Below are 23,892 nucleotides of genomic sequence, written 5' to 3' on the forward strand. Positions count from 1 at the left end.
GAAGGTGCACAAGAGGTATAGGTGGAACTAAGCGACAAAGATAATGAAAACCTGCAAGAATATATGCATTCTGGCGCTGCAACAACATCAACAGCTTCGAAGTCTTTAACACTTCCAGAATCATCATTAGCTTAAAAAACAACAAAGAGAATCCAAACAGAAAACAGTAAGAGTTCCACCTCAGAATGGCCCACTGTAATCCCCCCGAAAAAGCATTAAGAAAAGGAGGCTCCCGGTAGATTATTTTGCATGTTCAGTAAAACTTGGGCTTCGTAAAAGTCTAAAGCAGCGGCGTGAGCCGGATGGCTCTTGGCTGCAAGTTGCGACAACACTGCTAAAGCAGGACGTGGGTATGCGCACATTATTTTTAGTAGAACAAAGGAGAGACGAGCAACGCGAAATAGCAGATGATAAAGAAGATAATAATAAAAAAGAGAACATTGGAAAGAGGGCTACAAATGTTAAAATACAACAAACCAGGAAGTTTTTGCGTCTTACATTGCGCTCATCAGCCACAAAAATTACTAAAGCTACATATAAACATGCTCTTAGCCCTAGACCCTCTCAAAGTTGATTGATCCAGCTGGTAGAGGAAACATACCAAAGCCTTTCTACATCCAAGGCCAAGCGCTTTAAGAAAGCGATCTTGAAATGCATCATGGATGCCGTCGAAGAAGACGAATAACTCTAATTTTTTTTTATTTATTTGTTAGTCGAAACGTTGTGATAATCATTAATTTTTACTACTGAGTTCAACAGAACTCGCAATGCACCAAGAAAACAATTTGTGGTTTATTGAAAATTTATTCCTTTAAATGGAGAGAAGGAGAACAATTTTAAGAAATAATTATGTGACAAGGTCATGAAACTGCATTACAAGAAATGTTTATTCCCTACTGTATTTCAAAATGTTTAAAAGTTTCACTTAAAAAAGAGAGGGGGAAAAAAAGTTTAGTGTTATTTACAAGCTAAAACAGTTTGTGGAACTGCACGAGTTGAACGTTTGAGTAAAATGTATTGTCTGTCCACAATGGAAGGGAATTACTGCAGCGAATACTGAGGAAAGTAGTCCCCCCCTGAAGCATGCAATATGATCACACTTCAAGGCGCTACTTGTAAGAGAGTGAAAAAATTTAAGTTCATGGGAAGTGCCTTACAGCGGACAATATTTGGTAAGAATTATAAATTCTAGCTGTTCTGCGTGCTGGTGTATCAATGAATCAATAAAATCAGCGCATCCCTACATATTCAGCACCGGTGGCGCAGTTACTACGATCCCGATCTCTGCCACTTCCGTCGGATGGGAAGCCCAGATCATCTTGATTACGCGATGTTATAACGTGAGTGAAATATTGGTGGTTACCATAGTATTAAAATACCTGAAGGTGAAGGTCAAATACCTATTACTAGTGGGGCCGATAAGTGGAAAATATCATAAGAATCGTGCACTTCTGGACGAAAGCATGAAAATTTCAGAAATACATCTCTACCCTATGGACATTCAATTTAGACATAGACCCCAAAAATCTGAGCCCCCTCGAACGGCTAATGTTAGCGTAATTCTTCGGATCAAATGGACCGTTTTTACAGATTAGCGGATATTGGCGGCTAATTATTACTTAATACTAAGTATGTTTATACATCATATATTTCAAATTTTCTTTTTTTTATTTAATTTTTATTCTTTATGTCTATGATTTTTGGTGCCGAAAGACAAGTACTCAAAGACAATTTAAAGGTTCAAGTTGGAACACATGCGTTAACTTCAATGACCTTTATGAAAACTGACTCTCTTTAATGAAAATTGAACATTTTTGAGTTACCGAGTTGGTGTGTTTTCGTTCTCACTGATTCAATTTATGGACAAGTCCAACGAAGAATTCTTCCCCTCCGAAACCAGGTTTTCCAGGTTTGCGGAAAATGAAAACGTTTTCCCCACCTTGCGAGACAAAATGGCAAACTACGGAGGGGAACTAGCTTGTTACTGGTTCTGCGCGTCCCCTGGAACGAGGCGTTCCTTTCATTCAGTGGTTGGTGGGAAACCAGGTTTACCAGGTTAACCCAGACGCGAATTCAATTCATGGCGACCGGGTTGATAGAAAACTTGTCCCCTGAGGCACACAAAGCTAGAGCAAAAAAAAATTAGTCCGTTAACTTCTTAAAGTTATATTTTCAGTATATTTCTGGCAGAATTTTTTTCTTCATGCATTGCATAAGGATGAGAAGATAAATTAGAGCAGTTGTGAGATTAGAGAAGTACTATATCAAAAGTTCAAGGTAGGTCGTAAACGCGAGTGTATCGATACCGTTCATTCACTTTGATAAGTTGACCATGAAAAGAAGTCGTACTCTGTGAAAGGTTGTGCTATATTTTCATAAAATCTATATGATTACACTCGATTTAAGTTAATGCAGATACACGATCTCGTAAAGGTATGTACTTAAGAATCTATTATCCCTCTTATTCTTATTCCATATCGGTAGATAAGGTAGAATTTCAGAATGAAGCAATACTGTTAAATCGCCCCTTTATCATTTACAACCTATTTTAACCTTAAATAAAGGCGGACAACACTTGAGTTTAAGTCGTTCAGTCAAGGCAAAATAACGTAAATCAACTTTTATTTTGAATGCAGGACACGGTAATTATTGCAAGATCAACGATGAAACTGCAAAAAACGCGTATCTTGCTTAGCGACGCTGCATTTTTCCTGACATAAATCAGTTTGTGGATGGCACGTCTTAAAAATATCCATGATTTTTTTTCTCATGCATTTGGGGATGTTCGTTTTTTGGCGTTCGTTTTGATGTTAATTTATTAGTTATGACAATTATGATTACAGCGAGAAAAGCGAGAACTATATTATCTGCGACTCAACACAGCTTTGAGGAGCAGTTGACAGGAAATCGGATGAAAAATGATTATTCAAAACTTGCTCAAAATAATGGTGCTGACTGCTGGTTTGGAGGCCTACAAAATTTTGGTGTATTTCCCAACGCCTTCTTTCAGTCATCAACGTCCGATAATGGCTCTGACCGAACGGTTAATCACAAGGGGTCACGAATTGTTCGTGATCAGCCCAAATCCTGTACCGGTAAGCAAAATCGTACTAGCGTGAATCTTCCCATATCACTAAAAGTAATCTGAATGACTAATTGGACGTATTTCTATCAAACGGACCTAAGGGCCATAGGGTGAGGAAGGTAGAGGGGGGGGCTTGGATTGGCGGCGGAATCGGGCGTCCGGCTCATTCCGTCCTATACTCGCAATGCTTTTCCATGGCGCTTAGGTCCGTTTCACAAAACGCGCTATCCGGGATTCTAAATTCCTCAAAAGGAACTCAAATTGGCGCTTAGTTCCGTTTGATAGAAATACGCCCAATTATGAAAAGGACACATATCCGACCAACGTTCTTAAAAGGTTCACCTTTGGCGTTGTCGTTGCATTAATCTTTCCGAAGCTGCTCTTGGTGTCATGATATTTCAAGTGAGGCCTTCCTTAAAGATACAAAATCTTTGGAAGGTAATTGGTAACAGTAAACAATATAACCATTGAGGAGATTGCTTTACCAATATTGTAACCTCTCCATCGATTGGAAAGTTTTTATTTAGTAAAACGCTGTTTTACTTCCGAGATTTTCGATTGAAGAGAGTTTAAGGCAAAGAAAGCAGACTGTTGCACAGTGGATACGAGTCAATGAGAGAGGTCGGACATGAAATTGTTGACTAAAACTGCAAATTTATATGTTTATTTCGTCGCATCTTAATTTCAAGGAGTGCTCATGCAGGACAATTTCACGCGGAAACCACTGGAGCCACTTTCAAAATTTCAAAGTTTTGTATGAACGGAGTTATAAGCGTTAAATTTTCCGAACTTTGTCCGACCTCACCTATTGACTCGATCCACTGTGTGTCGGTAAAATGCCAAAAAGTTCGCTCTTGTTGGAGCACATCAGACGAACGTAGCAGACAGTCCTGACAAATCTGGACGTTCAAAAGACTTCAAGCAGCACATTTACGGTGCAAAACACATACGAATCCACAAAAGACATTACGATAGCTTGAAATTTCAAAAATTGGTCATACCATGTATAGTTATAGCCGTAAAGTTACACCTCATCCTCGCATTGAAGAGGTGTTTAAAATTCTTAGAAACTCGGTAGCAAGGAATATGAATTTAAATTGAATAGACTCTTTGAAATGCACAAGCAGCAAAACGAGTCTTGTAAACGAACTGATTTTGGACCGAAGTAGACTGCACGGGTATAGAGATAATCAATGTCCAAGTAAATCGCACCGTATACTTACCCTTGCATATCATCTGTCATATGATGAGTAGAATAAATGATATTGACACTTAAGGGGATCATCCTCGCCAAAAAGTCTACTTGGGTCCAAACTGAAGTAGCCTTAGAAATGTTGGTATTCTTCATTCTTTTCTTCGTGAACAGTGTTCGAAGCTCACAAGCGCCAACGCGCCTAAAAAATCGGTCATGGCGCCTAAAAAATGAAGGCTCTTCTAGGCCAACGTGGCCCCTAAATATTGCCCCTCAAAAATCTGGATTATTCACAGGAAGTCACATAGAGAAGGGAAAACAAATCTATTTGAATTGAAAAAACTCAGAATTTTCAGAACTGCAAGTGAAAGCTTGCTTTTTCTATTCCTCACTATTTCATTCTTAGTGCTTTTGTTTTCCCCAAGTTACAGCTACTTACTATTTCTGTCACGAAAACATGCTGCGTCTAACTTTTCACTAAAAGCGCCGTAATATATAGGCTAAAAGTCAATTTGGCCCCTAAAACTCAAAGGTGAGTTTCGAACACTGTCCCTAAATATCTGTAGCTGAAAAAACCGCACAGCTTTCTGGGTGAATTAAACTATGAAATAAAAATAAATGTGTTCTACTTGCCTGAAAACCTTATTGAAAATTCAATATCTTCGTCGTTCGCGAGAGATTAGTTCTCCCATTTAAAAAGTCATCGGATATAAATTATACTCCGTTAAATATTTTGAGACTTAAAACTTTGAAATATAGTCCTTTCTGAGGTATCAGCCGTGTATTTTCATGTTTGGATTTTCCCATACGAGCAAGTAACTCATTTGGATCCAACTCTTCTTAAATGAGCTACTCGCTCCCACGGGAAAGTCGATACATGAAAATCCATGGCTGATACTTCAGAAAAAACTGCATTATAAATGAAAGCTAAAATCGAACTTGTGATTTACTTTCAAACATTTACTCATCTTGAAAATAAAAATTCATATGTATATCCATATAGGAGCGAGAGAGAAACAATAGCCCCAATGCAGATAACAATAAAAATACACTAAAATACAAAAAACAAATGGGTATACGAGGTCTGTTAGATTAGAAACCGGATTTTGGTCTTAACTAGCCCACAATGCGTCCGAATTAGGTTTTCTTGAGCTTTCCTGATAGCTGAAAATATACCTAAGAACGCTACGTTCACAGATTTTGTTTATTTTTATCAGTGTTTATTCTGTGTCATCTTGAATACGAGTAAGTCAGGTGCGTTTTGCGATTTTAGCATGCGATCACTGACAGAGCAAAGATTCAACATAAAATTTTGTTTTAAACTCGGTATACCTTGTACCGAAACTTTTGGTATATGCTAAGAAAAGTTTACCATGATCATTGTACGAGATGTTCCCACTGTTTTGAATGGGTTAAACGATTCAAAACTGGTCAGGAGTTCGTCAAAAATGAGGAGCATGGGAATCGACCCTCAACGGCGACTGACATTTGTCACGTGGAAGAAATGCGGGCAAAAGTGCTCGAAAATGGTCGTTTCGAGCTTGTTGAACAGAGTAATATTTCTGAAGGCTCTGTACATACAATTTTGATAGAATATGTAGACACGCATCGAGTTTCAGGTACACTTGCCCCTTGATTGTTGTCCGTTGAACGAAAATCCAACCAAATGTCAAATTACCTTTAGCTGCTTGAACGTTCTAACAATGATCCTACATTTTTGGATAGGATAATTTTCGGTGACAATACTTTAGTGTACGGCTACGATATGGAGACGAAACTCCAATCGTCCTTGTGGGTTGAAAAATGTTGTGCAAGACCGAAAAAAGAGAGACAAGTTCGGTCAAACATAAAAATCGCAAAACACCCTTGAGGTTGCCTTACTTCAAGCCACATACCAACGAAGCTAATTAGGATTTTTCAAATTTGTGAACGTAGTGTTCTTGAATATATTTTCAGCTATCAGAAAAGCCCAAGAAAACGTAATTTGGACGCATTGTAGGCTAGTTATGACCAAAATCCGGTTTCTAATCTAACAGACCTCGTACAAGGCTAGAGGAGACATAAAACCTTTATGTCTTGTTTATGTCTCCTCTAGCCTTGTATACCCATTTGTTTTTTGTATTTTAGTGTATTTTTATGGTCCATCTAGTGAGATCTGATTGTCAGCTCATGTTAACTCATCAGCTTATTCTTTCACACCTGTCACAGGGACTCAACAATCACGAGAATTACACCTTCGTAGATGTCTCGTTTTCTTATAAATATTTCTCGGACGATACTCAAGATGACGATACTTTCAATATGCAAAAACCGATAACGCGGTGGGAATTCACTTTGCAATTTCCAGCCTTGGCTGGTATTCCGAGACAACAACTGCTCAGTGACGCACACTTGCGATTTCAAAGGTAGGTTTTTGACGTGAACGAAATTGTAATTGCATGCTTACTTTTATTAATCTGTGTATTAATTGAACTGCGTTTAACAGAAAGGAACCGAGCCACATCAGCTATTGTCAGATTTAACTGAGTAATTTAACTGTTCACAAGAGAACATTTAAAATTAATTCCGAAAAATAACGCTATGAAGGACAACATCGGATATTCAAAGGAAAACAATGATCAAGAGGACAACGTCGGAAATACCAAGATTGATAAAACCGACCGATACGACGATCACCATTGGCGGATTCAGCAAATTGGCAACGTTGTTTTTCTCGATTTAAACCTACGGAAATAAATCGATTCTTAGAGAGGCCAAGTGATCTGACAAGAATAGATTATTTAACATGGGGTAAAGTGGAGGAAATCCAGTGTTGCCAAATTACTGGATCGGCCTCTGACGATCACACCAGCGACCGCGGAACAGTCGCGCCGCACGCATCAAGTCCTGAAGAGGGAACCTTGACTTGGTCTCGAAACGCGTCGACAGTAAAATATAATCAGTGAAAGTGGTGAGTTTTACAAAAGTAAATTTTAACCATTTTATTAGCGTGAATTCCTTCGAAAATTTTGAGGATTTTCCTTTTTGCTGCGGAAAATTCACTGAAATTTGCACAAAAATCCGCACAACCGTTTAGAAGTAAACAATTAATTGGTCCAATTAAAGTTGGCAATAGCTGATGTGAAGAGCGCGAATACTTGAAGTGCGGTTGAGTCATCCGTCTTTTCGATTGAGCACAGGGGAGAATTTCATAAGCGCCGCCGTCCGCGGCGCACTATGGTCCAAAACTCAAGAATAGGAAGAAATAAGTCGGATAATGACTGAAAGATCACGAAAGTTACGTAACTGATGTTTTTGAGTCGCTAATTTGAATTTGATGTCAAATTGCCAACATTCTAACAGGCACACTGCGGCACGGCGTGCTGCCAGCTCGAAACGCGCACTGACGCCTACAAACCTAACGGGATACTTCAAGCATTGCGCAATGCGTGAAGTAGCCCTTAAGGTTTGTAGGCGTCAGTGCGCGTTTCGCGCTGCTGGCTCTCCCGCGCGCGCGGAGCGGTGAATGATTTCTTGCGGGGAGAGCTCCCTGGCGGAGAAACTCGTGTATCGGTTTTTTTTCTCTCTTTTTATTTTTTTTTTTTTTTTTTTTTTTTTTTAAATTTTCGACTTTGAAAATTACACACTGGTCGTGTGAGGTAATTAGTGAACTCTCAACGCTAGATGAAGTGTTACTACGGAGGCGCGGGTCGTGTGCCATCCTTTAAGGAGTGATACCTATCTTAAAAATTGACAGTCACCAGTCGCAGGATTGATTTAATTATATCTCTTGACTGATCGTCATGTGAAAATCGGCTTACAATATAGTTTACCTGGCGTTCTATTCCAGATTCATTCATATATCAATTTAAAACAAACCTCACTCATCTGTCAATGCGGTTAAATACAGGAAAAAATTGCTCCAGCGGCTACATTACCCAAACCCCGTTCCCCACTCTAAAAACCTACGTATACATAAATCAAGTTGCTTATAGCTCATAGTTCTTTTTTGAGAAAAATAAAAAAAAAACTGACAAAAATTGCGACATTAATCTTTGGTTTCAGATTTGTCAATGAGGAGAAAATCAAATTCGATCTCGTTATTGTCGAAACGTTTCATGTCCCATTCGCATGCGTTATGACACGAATTTATAATGGGACTGTACCTATAATTGCATTAACCCCGTATCCGACGGAGTCCATCGTTGAAGACAGCATAGGGTCTATATCACACATGTCTTACAAACCGTCTGTCTTCAACCATTACACGAACCGGATGAATCTCTGGCAAAAAATGGACAACTGGTTTGCGGACTATTATGTCGGGACTGCATACAGACGGGCACACGACACCTCTGTCAGGGGTTATCTCAAGGAAATGTATGGCTCGGGATCTGAGAAGCTAGCAGATGATTGCTGGTCTAATGTCAGTCTGGCGCTGGTAGCAAGTAACCCGCTCTACTATTATCCACGACTTCTAGGTCCGAATGTTGTTGAAGTTGGTCCTTTACATCTGAAAACTCCTGAAAAACTGCCGAAGGTAACTCCAAAAATTGAAATTCCAAAAAAAGAAGAAGAAAAAAAAAGAAAAAATTCCAATAGTATACGATGTAGGAGGGAAGTGATTCTGCACCCGTAATGCAGAAGTAATTTTCCGAAAAGGCGAAAAATTTACTGTAGCAAAAATCTCACAAGTATTCTGCCGTGCAACGGAAAAACGCCGTATGAACATTCGAGAGTTGCCAAATTTCTCCGGATAAAACATGTTTTTTCCGGGAAGTTACGTTTATTTTTCCTTGAATTCTTTCGATATTTAATATTAAATTGCGAACAAAAATTTCTGAAAAATTTAAAGAAAAATTATGACAATTTTGCCAGTAAACTCATTTTTTATCGAAGGAAATTTGGCAACGCCTAGAGGTTCATACGGCGGTTTTCCTCAACACGGCAGTATTGCGTGACGTATAACGCTGAGGCGCTTCGGAAATCGCCCGCAAAGCTCTCAGGGAGCGTAACCACCTAGTGATACTTGAATCAGTAAAACAAAAATACATCAACTCGGAAAAATGAGAGTAATTAAGACACACACAAAACTGCGCAGTAGGTGAGGAAGTTAGTTAAAGAGAAAGATTTCTGCTGCCAAAAGACAAGAACTTATGGCCACTTTAAAGGTCCAGGTTGGAGCAGACGCGCTAACTTCGACGACCTTAATGTAAATTAACTGTCTTTAGTAGAAATTGAGTATTTTCGAGTTACCGAATTGGAGTGTTTCCGTTCTCACCGATTCATTTTAAAATCACATACTTTCACTGAGGATGAAGAAGGCGTATCTCTTCCAGTCTTCATTGAACGTATTTCTGCCAAACGGAACTGTGTGCATTACGACGTGAGCCCTGTTATGCATTGCGCAATGCATGATGACGCCTACAAACCTAAGGGGATACTTCAAGCATTGCGCAATGCGTGAAGTATCCCTGTTAGGTTTGTAGGCGTCAGTGCAAGTTTTGCGCTGGTGGCACGCCGCAGCTCTCCGGCGAACGGGTTGGGAACGATTTCTCACGGAGAGAGCTACCTGGCGGAGAAATTCGTGTATCATGTAATTTTTTTACCGCTTTTTTTAATTTTCGACTTTTAAAATTACACACTAGTTTTGTGAAGTATTCAACGCTTAAAGTGTAAAATGAAAGGCGCACTGGAAAAAAAAACACATTAGATCTAGAGTCCAGACTCTTGAAAACATTGACAAGAAAAAATACTCTTGATTCAATCCGATCTAAGCTGAAACCAAAAGGAAATCAGCTCAAATTAAGAGGCTTGGTTCTTGATTTAAGCAAAAATCCGATTGCATCAAGAGTATACTTTCTCCTGTTCATGTTTTAAAGAGTCTGGACTCTCGATCCGATGTGTTTTTTTTTTTTCCAAAAAATCAGACATCAAATTGAATGGACGAGGACAAAATCGAGTTACAACACAGCTGAAACAGGAACAGTAGGGGTCTTCTTTTGAACTTTCCTCCCAAATCTGAGCGCCTTATCGGGAGCATGGAGTGGAACAATGCGAGCTCACTCCTCGCGCTTTCAATTTTGTAGATACAACACGGAATCCATTAATGTGCACATCATTCGCACGAATGAATGTGTCTTTGCGCTGTTACCAACGCGCTGTAATGTGCCTTTTCTTGCACGTTGCAATTGAAAAGGGCCGCATGCAGACCGCCTTTTCTTTCAAACACGACATGAGCGATGGCTAGCAAATGAAACTTCTCTTCCATACGCAGATATTTCGAAGTTTAAAGGACAGGTCGTCACGGAGAGTATAACCATCGATCCTAACTCCAAACGGGGAAAACCTGAAATTCCCTTTGGAGAGGCTTCTTAAAAAACTAAAAAGAGTAGTAATATTTTGCAATATGATTGTGTAGTTCATTATGTAGTTGTACTGTAGTAGTTTATAATTATTATTATTTTTGGTGGCAAAGCTTTGAAGCTCTGATGATGGCTCGGGATGGGCCGAAAAAACTTTAAGCAATGTAAGTAAAAAACGCCTGTAATAAATGTATAGTGCCCTGATTTTAAATTTAATTTTTTAATTCTAATAAGAGGAGTGTCGCAGATCTTCTCGCCTCCCGCGAAACAGCAGAGTTATTCAGGTTTGTAGCGGATTTGCTGCAGCCCTCAACTTCAAAGGGACATCAAGCATCAAATCTGTCCGATGGCGAAATTCTTGCATTGAATCTTGATTTGAACTTAACCGATCGGAAATATGAGTACATTCTAGCTTTTTTCAATATGCGAATGAGTAGTGGCAGTTTACCCGGACTGAAAAAACTTCGGTAGAAGAAAAAGGCGTACCTACCAAAAGTCTACGCGACTGAAACAACCGGCAAAAGTCGCCTTATAAGATGTTTCAGGAAAACTGACGACTGTCTAATCACATCGATTAAGATACAACCCTGCGTCTCCAAATTAAAATGGGTGAACCCGAATATTTCCCGTTTCCTGTCGCCGTCCTCCTTAGTCCGAACTGGTTCCCGGATGAACCAAAACTCTGGTCCGCACTGGTTCCCGATTCAAAATTTTCCTTGTCCGAACTGATTCATGCGAGTGAGTAAGTTCTTAGCAAGAACCGCCGACTGCTCAAGGCGAGCGGTTGAGGACCGGCTGTTATGAAAAGGAGGCTCACCTGGAAAGATCATTATCATTTAAAAATCATTTCATATCATTAAAGAGCATTTATATTTGAGATAATTTATTAATACTTGCGCTAGGAACCTATCTGCTTGGGAAATTCAAAAGAAGTTTACGTGGACGGTACCTCTTAAAGCTGCCCAAAACTGTTTTATCAAGTTTTTTTCCATTTTAATCAATTTCATGTCATTTTATGTGCCCCTTGTTTTTTGTGTAATTGATAGGCAAATGGGGATTAAATGATTCTTCTGGTCACAGCCAATATAGCAAAAATTTAAAAAACAGCAGCCAGCGACGGACGAGTTTTGTTTTCTTACCGCTTTCGTACCTCTCCAACTAGTAACACCGATAGGAGAGGTCATGTGGAGGAACCCTCGCCCAAACTCCACGTTTTATTGCCGGTCATTTCGATTAGTTTTTCAAAACGAGACGAAAGAGCTGGTCGACTCTCTGCATGAGAGATTCACAGCGAGATAAATAATCTGGTTTCACGCGAAAGTGGCAAGTATACAATCGACTTTGAGCTCCATCAAACCATGCTGGATGGAAAAGTTGTGCATACGTTAACCGGGGTAAAATGTTCTTCCCAATGTGACATTTGCGGGGCGAACCCAATGACATGAATTCGGCAAGTGTAAAGAGTGAACACTTCAAATTCGGGCTGTCTCCTTGGATCGAATTGAATTGAATTGGATTTATTTTCGTTTTAGTGTACAACATGTAAAAACAGACAAATAGGTGACAAACAAAAAAACAAAAAACGAAAATAAAACACCCACAAATGACACTTGGCCATTGTGTCGGGTGGATCCTCTTTGTTTGATTTTATTTTGTTTCATTATTCCCCTTTTTTTGTCAATTTTATCCCTTCTTTTTATTATTTTTTTTTATATTAGATTGGATTCATTAAATTCATCATTCGTTATTGTTATCATTCTTCTCAGATCCCGGCCATCACCATGTAGGGCTCAGGTTTTCATCATTTTTGTGGAATTTGTATTGTATTTGTGACTGGAAATGACTCAGTTTTGAGTCGAAACGTCTCGGTTTTTATGATTGTGTATTTTTAGCCTTGTTCCCCGTTCTTCCCCCGTGTTTTTCTACTGATTCATTACACAGACAATAGATTCTTAGACAGACATATTAGATTCATAGAGTGCTGTTTGCACATTGCTTACAGAATACTTTTCGAAAAATGACGGGCCAAAGGTCCTGAGTTTAAAGCCATTGTAGCATCCAGGAAAAAGGAAATTCGGCGAATAGCCCAGGAACGCCTTGGGCTGATCCTGGAGCAAGTGAAACAAGGTGCTGGTACCACGAACGATGGTAATTCTGCCAGGAAATTTTCTAAAGAATCAGCCGATGACCAGCTACATCCACCGTGAGCAAGTCGCCGGCCCCTAGCCAAGAAGCCATGGCCAGAGCAGAAAGCAAGCTCAAATCGGCGATGGAAGCCCACCTAGACTCACTGGGTATATCCAAGCCCACCGCCGCAATGACCGGGAGCCCCAAGATCTCCACGATCGAGGTCGAAGTTCCGCAGATGGGCAACGACCCTCGGCTATCAATTATAAGGTCTCTGCTACGCCTTAGGGGCCGTTCCTGTCAAACTGGGTGTTAGCTGCTAGTTGATCAACTAGTAGTTGAGGCGAACTACCAGTTCAGCGGAGCCGGGTGCCTTGTGACGAAATTTCAACCTCTAGTTCGTCAACTAGCGGTCAACAGGCTGTTGACTGATGAGTGTCTGATTACAGTGCTACTCTCTTCCAAAACATGCAAGAAAAGAGCCATTTCCGGTCAATTCGCAGCCACTTTTTTCCCAGAAATCACGTCACTCGTGTGTTGTGTTCGACTTGCGAGGTTATTTCGGTTTTGTGAATTGTGATAATTGTGAATCTGTGAAATTTTAATAAGTTCGTGACGGTTGGTAACTTAAGTGCAATTATGTATTCTGACGTTGTCGTTATGGATGCAGAAGAGATAAACCGAGAGTTATCTGGGGGGAACAAAGGAAATGCCAAAGGGAAAGGCAAACAATCAGCGAACACCACCAACAAGAACAGAGGTAAAATCTTAACCACTGATAAGGTCGACTGCTCGTTAGGTTTAATTGACAAGTACAAAAACATTGTGGAGTGCAAAATTACGGACAGAAAGACTTGGGAGGAGAAAAGAGCCCAATGGGATAAGAAAACCAGGGAGTTCATTGCCTGCGGTTTCAATGGACTCAGGACATCAAGCTGCTTACAGAACAAATGGAACATGCTGAAGGGGCAAACAAGAAAGGCATTAAGTGCGAAACAAACCTAACAGGGCTACTTCACGCATTGCGCAATGCTTGAAGTATCCCCTTAGGTTTGTAGGCGTTATCGCCTATTGCGCAATGCTTGAAGTATCCCTTTAGGTTTGTAGGCGTTAGTGCGCGTTACTAGCTGGCAGCACGCCGCACACTGGAACGGAATGGGCAAAAGGTCGGACATGGGGGTGTCGCTCATTTTGGATCCGGAATGGGCCTAAAGTGCTCCTATAGACTCATATTTTGAGAATCTGGCATTTAATTTTAGTTTTTTAGCCCCTTTTTTTCCCTAGAGCTCCTCAAATGTAGCACATTCTGCTATTCCTAAAATTGTCTCTCTCCATCATAATATTGTCAACCCTTGTATTTTGTTGTGAGGTTTAATAATGTAACTTTTGATGCTTGAAAATTATTTTTGAAATTCTGAGGAACATTTTTCACTGGCAATAATTGAGAAAATCTCAACTTTAAAGGCTACCACGTGTCTCTAAAGTTAACTACTTCAAAAAGATGAAAATTGAACTTAGAGCAAGCTTTTAAAAAAATCACCGCGTTTCACCGAGAAAGTAAGCATATAGCGTGCTCAAGTAATCTATTGAGAATGATAATCAGCCATATTTGGCTGCAGATAGGTGCATATTCGCGAAATATATTGATTTTTGTCTGATGAAGCCAGGCGGCTCAGGCGGTTTGACCACCTTGGGCTCTAGTACATTGGAGCGTTCCTCTTTTTAAATGTTTTCAAAAATATTTAAGTTGTTCAGTTATTTATTATGGTTTCAACTAAAACATTTTTCTGCCAAAGATATCTTAGTTCTACTCCCCCCAACCCCCCTCCTTAAGCTTTGTCGAATTTGCCTTTCCCAGACGCAAATATCCCGGGTTGTTTAACCGACTTACTCCGATGATTACACGGATTGGACTTGCGGATTGAGGCTTGGTACTTTTATCTAAGTAATATTGTGAACATAACGAAAACTACACTGCAGTGTTGAACATCAGCAAATATGGTTGCGTCTCCCGCAACTACAGACAGTTTCCCACCCCGCAGGGGTGGAAATCCGAAATTTAGCTCCCAGATCTGTAATGCCAAATGCCAAATGCTGTCTGCCAAATGTAATTTTCGATAAATTGACAGAATTCGCAAGGGGGAATAAGCTGTTATCTGCATCCACAAAAGAACCCTTTCGCTACAGGATTTCCACCAATTCCAAATTATGCATCCTAAAAGGATCGGCCCACAGAAGCAACAACGTTTATTTTGACGTCAATGTAAAAGAGAACATAATCAGGGTTGCTTAAGGCGCGACATAAGCCGCAAATGGCTGATGCGGATTTTCGATTGTACGATTTGAGATACGATGATCTTCCGCGCGGGAAATCTTTCATGCCAAATCATTTATTGAAAACTGTTATGCCATGCCACCCGAATCTGGTGCAAACAATTGCAAAGGTAAGTAATCATGCATCAAATAATCAGTTTTGAGGTTATACTATTCAGTTTCACGTGTTGATTAGGTGGTTTAAAGTGACGACGGTTTGTGTAGATTGTTATAATTCGTGATTTCATTTTCATTTTCGAGACGATTTTTTTGCTCTTGTATGTAGAACAAATCGTGTAAAAAGGCTGCCCCCCTTCGAACTATGTCGGACTTTAAAATTTCATATTCTAAGCTCTTTGAAAAGCTCTGGGACGCTGGGAAAAGTTTAAGTGATAGTGCGTTTTTGGTTGACTTTTTACGTAGTGAACATAAAATTGACAACATCAACGCTCTGGTGGTCGGCGAACCAACACCAACAGCAAAGGCAGTCGTTCGAGTAACCGACAAGAGAGCCATCGGTCAAAACAAAACCAAGATCTGCAAGAAGCGTTAAATCGCGACCTCACAAATAAACTTCTTCCTGGAGTGAAAACAGGAGAAAATGCAGCGAGTAGACTTGAGTCGTACAATACCAACCGTGCCGTCGTTATCGCCATTACTACCCGTCAGATGGGCTTTGGAGTTGCATGTATATTTACAGCTCTGGCGCAAATGCCTCCGAACCGTGTTCCCGTTGGAGGTACTCTTTATGAGTATTATCGAGTGGCAATCTTTACACATCACGCCAAAATGCATGGCCTCAAGAAAGCATTCAACCTTCCTATTCGTGATAATCTATCCTTCGACACCCCCTTCCTGTCGAGTGACTTCCAGAATGTAGTCCGATCTTATATCACTCTTCCAGATTGTTTGTCTCGTCCAATAAACCAAATCGGAGTAGTGAAGGAAGTTGATGTGTCATACTTTCCCATGTATGCAAGGGATACACTAGCAGGCGGTGAAAGATTTGTACCACGACCCGAAAACATTACTGCTACCAATCTCCGCCAGACAGTTGAGGCGTTGAGCTTGGCTGCCACACCGGTAGCAGAGAGGATCAGATTTTATCAAAACAATCCTATTCCTGGTTGTCAATGGGACAATGCTCCACAGAATCCACTTTTGTTAAATCCGAATGAAATAATACCAGCCAACTTTACCTTTAACGACTTAAATGATGATGTCGAGGCCATAAAAGGAAAATCTTACGCATTAGCTGGTTTGCGTCCAAAATACTACTTAAAAGCTGTTGCCTTCGGAACCGAGGGGACTAAGGCTCAATTGGTCTCAAATGACCAGAATCAAATGAGGATATGTGACCGAGGCCACAATGAAACTGTCCTTGCCTATTCACAAAGGATAAAGATTGAAGGGAATGTCCCCGAATTTGACAATATTCGACCTTTGGATTCTGAGACACAACTTACGGCAAACTTTTGTCTCTTGGGAGAAAGGCCTCTCACAATCGGTCAGCACTACCCGGCTTTCTCCGTACGCGATGCTGTAGCATCACCTCAAGTATCAAACGTAGCCTACAAAGCTGCGAGGTCGCTGATATATGCATAAGAACTAGCTTGAGAGAAGACAGTTTACCGACGACGTTAAACAAATGGTAACTGTAGATAAAATGGGGCCTCGAGGTTAGTGTCCGTAAGACAAAAAAGATGTCAGTCGGAGGTGCTCAGCGAAGCATAGTCCTGGAGGATGGTCAACATATAGAAAGTTGCGAACAATACAAGTACCTGGGGGTGAACCTGACTTCGGATGGGAAGCTGGATCAGGCCATTCGGGACCGTAATCTTCTAGGAAGGAAAGCCATCGCCATGCTTAATGGGATCCTTTGGGACCAAAGGATTTCCAAAGACAACAAGAAGAGGATTTATAACTCGGTTGTCAAGCCTATTATCACCTATGGCAGTGAAGTGTGGCAGTTGAAGAAGCGGACCCAAGAAATGCTCAAGGCGACCGAGATGGATTTCTGGCGAAGATCGGCTGGAATCTCGAGGAGGGAACGTGTCAGGAATGAACGTGTCCGAGAGATAATGGGCGTTGAGGGGACGATTGTGCACGATATCATGACCAAGCAATTGGTATGGTATGGGCATGTGCAGAGAATGGCTGATACCAGGTTGCCGAAGAAGGTGTTGGAGTGGGTCCCCCCAGGTAGGCGACGGAGAGGGCGTCCAGCCAAACGGTGGGTAGAGGGCATCCATGAAGAGATGGAGAGATGCCACCTTCCGGAGGATCTCTACCATGACAGATTCCTGTGGAGAATAGGCGTCGCAGAGCGCCCTAGCGCGCCGTAAAAGCGGCTCATACATACATACATACATAAAATTGTCGTCGATGGTCTGTGTAAAAGTAGTGCAATCGGTTTTGTCAATCTCTTGTGGAAAAATGGCGAAGTGCTGCCAGAAAAGAAGAAGCTTTTCTAAAAAAGTTTGACCGATGGCTATCAAAGGAGTTGATGTTTCGCCGCGAACCCGAGATAGTGGATTTTTTTGAAAACGTTTAAGTGATGGTGCGTTTCTGCGCACTCTCGTTCTCATCAGCATTGTGATTTTCGTGCTCATCATTACTACTTACGAAAAGAGTAAACATAATAAATGGGACGGTCAATGAACATAATAGATAATATTTGCCATAACTTCTGTTTTTTTAAATGAGCTAATTAAATAACATAAATTACTCTCTCTCTCTAAACTGAAGGAATTTAAGTTCAGAAATTTTAACAATTGTATCTTTCTCGAATCTCCCACTTCAGATAAAAATCCTCAAAAAGTAAGAGGCGCAAAGTTCTTGACCCTGAGGCTGCTGCCCTTATGGTCCCTCATAACAATGATGACAGTGTTATCGACCTCGAGGCGGAACCTCCTTGAAGAAGTAGAGGAAATAGAGGTCGCGGAAGTTGACGAAACGGACGATGATGGCGATTTAGAAAATGATGGGAATATATCAGTTTTTTTTTTTTTGTTGTGTCTCAATAGTGTTCAAATCCGTAATAACCGTACGTAGTGAATAAGTGCAGACTTTTTTTTATGAAATGCCAGTGTATTATCATCATCTATCAAATCAATAAGTTCTAACTATTTTAGTTTTAAATGATTAGTACGGACAGCTGCACGATAATCAGATCTATTGATCAAGATCAAAGATCAAGGCATTTGTTTGTGTACCCAATAATTAATTCTGTAATGTTAATTTCCTGTAATGTTTGTGTCTATAGATCTGTAAAATTATAGTCAAAATCGAATTCTACGATAAAAAGACATAACTTGATATTCAACTTGAAAATTTGATGGAGACGAGTGAAACGGTCGAATGAAACTGGAGAGACAATTCACAATGACACCTTCCACTAATCCCGAGCAATGTTTCATGAAAATGCCTGAAAATATGCATTTACGCCAATAAACCGACCAAAATAAGGTCCAAAATCAAATTCTACGATGAAAATACGTATGTGATTTGGGTCATTTGGTGGGTCATTTTGGTCTGAAATTCCGACAGGAATGAGAGATATAGCTGAGAGAAGTTTTGGAGGAAGTCCATGACCGGGCAAACCTATGATTCGTTTCAGTGTGTAACACCTACAAACCTAAAGGGCTACTTCATGCATTGAATGCTTGAAGTATCCCTTTAGGTTTGTAGGCGTCAGTGCGCGTTTCTAGCTGGCAGCACGCCGCGCGCCGCGGTGTGCTGCACTCATACTTTATGAAAGAATATTTACCAAAAAATGGCATTTTGCACATAAATTCGAGTTACTATTATTTCCATTGAACAGAGACTTCAAGACTGGCTGGATGGATCAGAAAAAGGAGCAATTTATTTCAGTCTTGGAAGCAACGTCAAGAGCAAATCGCTGCCTGCTGAAGTGAGGTCAAACTTTTTGAGGTTCTTCAGGGAGCACCCAGAATACCGAGTGGTGTGGAAGTGGGAATTGGATGGAGAAATTCCCGGCCAATCAGAAAACATATTGACACAAAAATGGCTGCCACAGGACAGCGTTCTAGGTATAGAATCTTATCGAGCAAGAATTCTTCTACAGCATATATTTCCGTCTCAGTACTTGAGTTTCAGGGTCATCAGTGCGAAAACCTGTCGGGTACCTTTCTTAGTTAAGACGCTCAAAACTCAGGACTCATAAAAATGACCAACAAGATCTTATTCCAAGATACATTGTCCAGACTGTCGAGATGGCGTCTGAAATATCCATGCCGTCGATATGAGAGCAACTGACACGGGCTATAGGCCTGGGTACACTCTCAAATTTCCGATCAAATGGTGACCGGTGCGCACCATTTACCATCAAATTTTTGCGGCTTGCAAAAATTTGACCGCCATCATATTGATCTAAAATTGACGGAAATTTGAGCGTGTAACCAGGCCTTGTAAGTCGCGGCATACAGTGATTACAGTGGCGCGGATATTTTCGGACACAGCATCATGGCTTTTGACGCGTTTCAATACTGGCTCAAAGTACAGAACTTCATCTTGTTTTTCGTGATTGATCATCCCGCAAAAATAATCTGGAAGCATTCCTGCGAGAAAATGCTCTCTTTACTTTTTAAAAAACAAGATTGGATCAATGACGGCCATTTTTTTGGACAATTCATTTTCTGAAAGTACGGAGTAAACTAAGTACTGGAAAAAAAACACACATTGGATCTAGAGTCCAGACTCTTGAAAACATTGACAGAAAAATACTTGTGGTTCAATCGGATTTTTGCTTGGATCAAAACGAAAGCCGCTCAAATTAAAAGGCTTCGTTCTTAATTTAAGCAAGATTCTGATTGAATCAAGAGTACTTGATCTTGTCGATGTTTTTAAGTGGCTCGACTCTAGATCCAATGTGTGTTTTTTTTCCAGTGAGCTCCTTGGAATTTTTCAGGGCTTTTTAAACCCTAAGTGGTACAGATACTCCGTTTTGAAAATGTCAAAAATGGGACCAGTTGTTGAAAACTATATTTTTGGCGGGCGCTGACGTAGGCAAACTGGGGAAACACAGTTGCCTGATTCGTTGAACTCATATTCAAACGTTGCCTACACATCAACTCGACTGTCGGCATTTGAGCGGTTGAATTTTTATCAGCATTGTCTCCCTCAGAAAAACTATCTTGAAGTTATATTGAACTCAATGGTTTTTTATTTAACGAAATTTTAAGTAAGAAAAACTATCTAACGTCCACTGAAAAAAAAAAAAAAAAAAAAAAAATTGAATCTAGAGTCCAGACTCTTGAAAACGTCAACAAGAAAAAGGAATCTTGATTCAATCAGATTTAAGCTTAAATCAAAAGGAAATCCGCTAATATTAAGATGCTTGGTTCTTGATTTCAGCTTAAATCTGATTGAATCAAGAGTATTTTTTCTTGTCGATGTTTTTAAGAGTCTAGACTCTAGATCCAATGTGTTTTTTTTCCAGTGTCCCTACAAAAAACCTAGCCACAGCATGACCTATGAAAAGTTACACAAATCAAGCTCGTTAAACCTTCAAAAAGTAACCGATTTCCATGCTCTACTTCTTTCATTAGCTCACCCCAAGTTGAAAGCGTACATTATGCAGGGAGGCCTTCAAAGTTTCCAGGAGGCTGTGCACTACGGCGTGCCTTTAGTTGGAATTCCTTTTTCCGGTGACCAAGACTGCAACGTCGGAAAAATTGTAGACGCTGGGATAGGGGTCAAGCTGGAAGTACAGGATCTGCACGCGTACGAAAAAATCAAAGCCGCCCTTGAAGCGGTGCTCTTCGACGAGAGGTAAGATGTAATTCCGTAGAGGATGAAGGTTCATAGTTTCAAATAAGGATCGAGCACCGAAGAGGGTAGTTACACTGAGAACGTGCATAGAGAAAAAAACTTCGTGCGTAGGACCCGAAGTTGAGGTCATATGGATCTCTGAAGTTTCCGGATCACGTGTCTAAAAACTTGAGGTCGTGCTGCCGAAGTTCGGGTTAGACATCGAGGCACTTCGGTATGTACCAGAGTACTTCAGATATATGACACGAACCCTTCGGTACATATCGAAGTACTTCAGATCTCGGACCCGAACTTCGGCAGCTGGACCTCGAGTTTTTAGACACGTGATCCGAAAACTTCAGAGATCCACCCGATCTAAACTTCGGGTCCCACGCACGAAGTTTTTTTCACCGTGTGGATATATTTTACAAGACGATTAATTTACTTACTCAAAAATGGGGATCTTTTGATGAATTTAGTACGATTATGTTGCCATGCATTCTGGGAGCGCTGCATACTACACCAAAGTCCAGCATTTTTTCGTTTTAAACGAACGCAATATAGAGTGCGGAAGTCAGAGATGCACTGGAATACGATGCAAGACATCGTAAAATTCTCTGAAACCTTTTACCGTTTATGTTAACTGGAGTTTCATATTTTGCAATTAGGAATTGCAATTTCTAGCTCATCTCGAAAACGACACACATACTATTGATTTCTCTAGGCAGCTGCGTGGTTTAAAAATGTGAGCCAGACATTGTAGTTCCACATTACAGTCCAATAGACGGTGATATCACGATAACGGGAATGGTCCGTGCCGCCGCTTTACTTATTCGAGCTTTCAAAGCTATACAACAATTGAATTAAAAAAGAATACATCAGTTTGCCCTCTTTAAATTATGAGGTCGTAGTGCGTAAAAGGAAGAAGGTTGTGTTTATGTAGCAATGTATGCTCCACAGGAAGAGTAACGACCTATATTTGGACTACATTTTGCAATTTGGGACTACAAATTCTAGCCCAGTTTAAAAATAACGTATGTGCCTTTAGTTTCCCCATGCACATAAGTGTTTTCCCAGAAGAGCCAGAATTTAAAGTTCCAAATTGGAAAATGCAATCCATTTAATTCCTTAGCAGTGTAGACCAGACGTCCGGTAGATTTTCTAGACGCGTAGTGAATACTACCAGAAATCAAGTTGTAGCTATAAAAGACTTTGCGAGGAGTATAAATCGCTTGACAGTCTAGTAACCACTGAAATACGTTCATCCGTACACTAACACCAAGCATTTACAAACTGATAGCGTTACACACGATTCGTAAAACAGTAAGTTTGAATTCTTTGAAGCCAGCGTGCATTACAAATCAGCATAAACCTGAAAATCTCAATAAAGAGGGGAAAAAGCTCGTATGAGCACAATTTTCCCTCAAGAAGAAACACTGTTTGGTGCAACTCTAGTAAGGACCATTCAGGAACGACCACCATGGCTCCAGTTAGACCCGAAACTCTTCTGCAGTTGCCTTCCTGAATGGTCGTTACTGGTGGTGCACCAAGCGGCGTATCTCTCTTAGGGTAAAATTTTGCCCATATGAACTTTTCCCCTCTATATTGAGATTTTCAGCTTTATGCTGATTTAAAGAGCAGGTTAGCTGAAAGAAATTTCACCTTACTGCCTTACTGCCTTAACACGAAGCATTCTTTAATCAACATTGAAACCTTTCAGGTACTCCAAGAATATGAAGAGACATTCCACCATATCCCGGGATTTTACCTCTAAAGGCATGGACCAGGCAGTCTTTTGGGTAGAGCACGTGGCTAAGCATGGTGGAGCGTCTCATTTGAGACCAGCAACTGCCGATACCACTATGTTTCAATATTTTTGTTTAGACATTATATCCATACTTCTGATTTTAATTTCTTTCGTCATCTATACTGTGTATTGTTTAGGTAGGTTTGTTCTTTCTTTCATTGTTTTCAAAGAGTCTCAAACAAAAATTAAAAAATCTTGATTTTTCCAATATATTATACAATACTTACTAGTTGTTAAGGCGATTAAGTTGTCAAAGAAACAGAAGTCTTGAATAGGCGAGCTTTAACAAAAAGTGTATCAACCGCAACTTGATGTATACGTATTTATTTTGGTATTGATTTAACATTTATTTAATTTCTTCACGTAAAACATTAATTAATTGAAAGCCAAAATATACAAGACTAGTTCCACTTTACATTTTCTTCATTCATTTTGTTCCCCTTCTTTTTAAGTATAAACCAACAGGTGGATATAATATTTCATGAATAAAACCAACATTTTGAAAAAATTCTTGGATGATAATTTAGCCTTTACGTAATGATTCAAAAGAGTCTCCCCCAAAAAACAGTCGTTTCTGCCCCCATCACGATTTCTGAGGATATCATCGACGTATCACTGATATACAATCTTGCAAACAAATACATTGCTGGTATAAGTTTTAGCTTGAGCTATAAAAGAGTTTAAGGAACAAAAACATTGGTTAGAATGGAATTAAGTCTCATGTAAACTGTGAGCTATGCATAGCTGTCGCTAAAACCAGCAACCAGCTTCACACCTGTCTCTATGAGAAAACTCAACAAGTAAACAGGGTTGAATGAATTCATGGTTTATGGCGTCATGGTTCAGTCATGACGAATGATTTGGTCATGATTAGATTTAGCTACTTAAGCTAAACACGAGAATATGGAAGTTCTGCCACAAAATAAGACAAAATCACATCGATGTTAAGGATTATGAGCGGCAATGTGTGCAAACTACTGTACGGCTACTATCAGAGAGTGTCGCAAATGCCATCCAGTGGTGTGGCGACCAAAGGTGGCGACGATGAAAAATTAAAATACAGGAACTACGCAGCAGCAGCAAGATATATCAGAACGACAAACGATTGGTTTGACGTTTTCAATTCTAGTAACAAATTCGATGCTAAAAAGGAACTATGCGGATATGGTATCTACTTGAAAGAACAAAATGAAGCTCTTGACAAAATGTATCGGATGGTAAAGGATATGAGGGAGATTGAACCAAAGATTCC

General features: G+C 40.2%; 1 protein-coding gene across 2 annotated transcripts; it reads left to right on the forward strand.

Moving 5' to 3' along the window:
• Positions 1–1,691: 1,691 nt before the first annotated feature.
• On the forward strand, positions 1,692–23,148 carry LOC109040322 (UDP-glycosyltransferase UGT5). Of its 2 annotated transcripts, XM_019056253.2 has the most exons (7): positions 1,692–2,433; positions 2,853–3,095; positions 6,486–6,682; positions 8,322–8,796; positions 18,885–19,113; positions 20,632–20,854; positions 22,554–23,148. In XM_019056253.2, the coding sequence occupies exons 2-7, from the start codon at positions 2,919–2,921 to the stop codon at positions 22,837–22,839; spliced, it is 1,587 nt and encodes a 528-aa protein (XP_018911798.2). In that variant the 5' UTR covers positions 1,692–2,433; positions 2,853–2,918; the 3' UTR covers positions 22,840–23,148. The 2 variants fall into 2 exon arrangements, with proteins under 2 accessions (XP_018911798.2, XP_072160258.1); XM_072304157.1 differs by lacking the exon at positions 1,692–2,433 and having other exon boundaries at positions 2,825–3,095.
• The last annotated feature ends 744 nt before the right edge of the window (positions 23,149–23,892 follow it).

This window comes from Bemisia tabaci, chromosome 9 (assembly GCF_918797505.1).
Source record: "Bemisia tabaci chromosome 9, PGI_BMITA_v3".
NCBI classification, from domain to species: Eukaryota; Metazoa; Arthropoda; class Insecta; order Hemiptera; family Aleyrodidae; genus Bemisia; species Bemisia tabaci.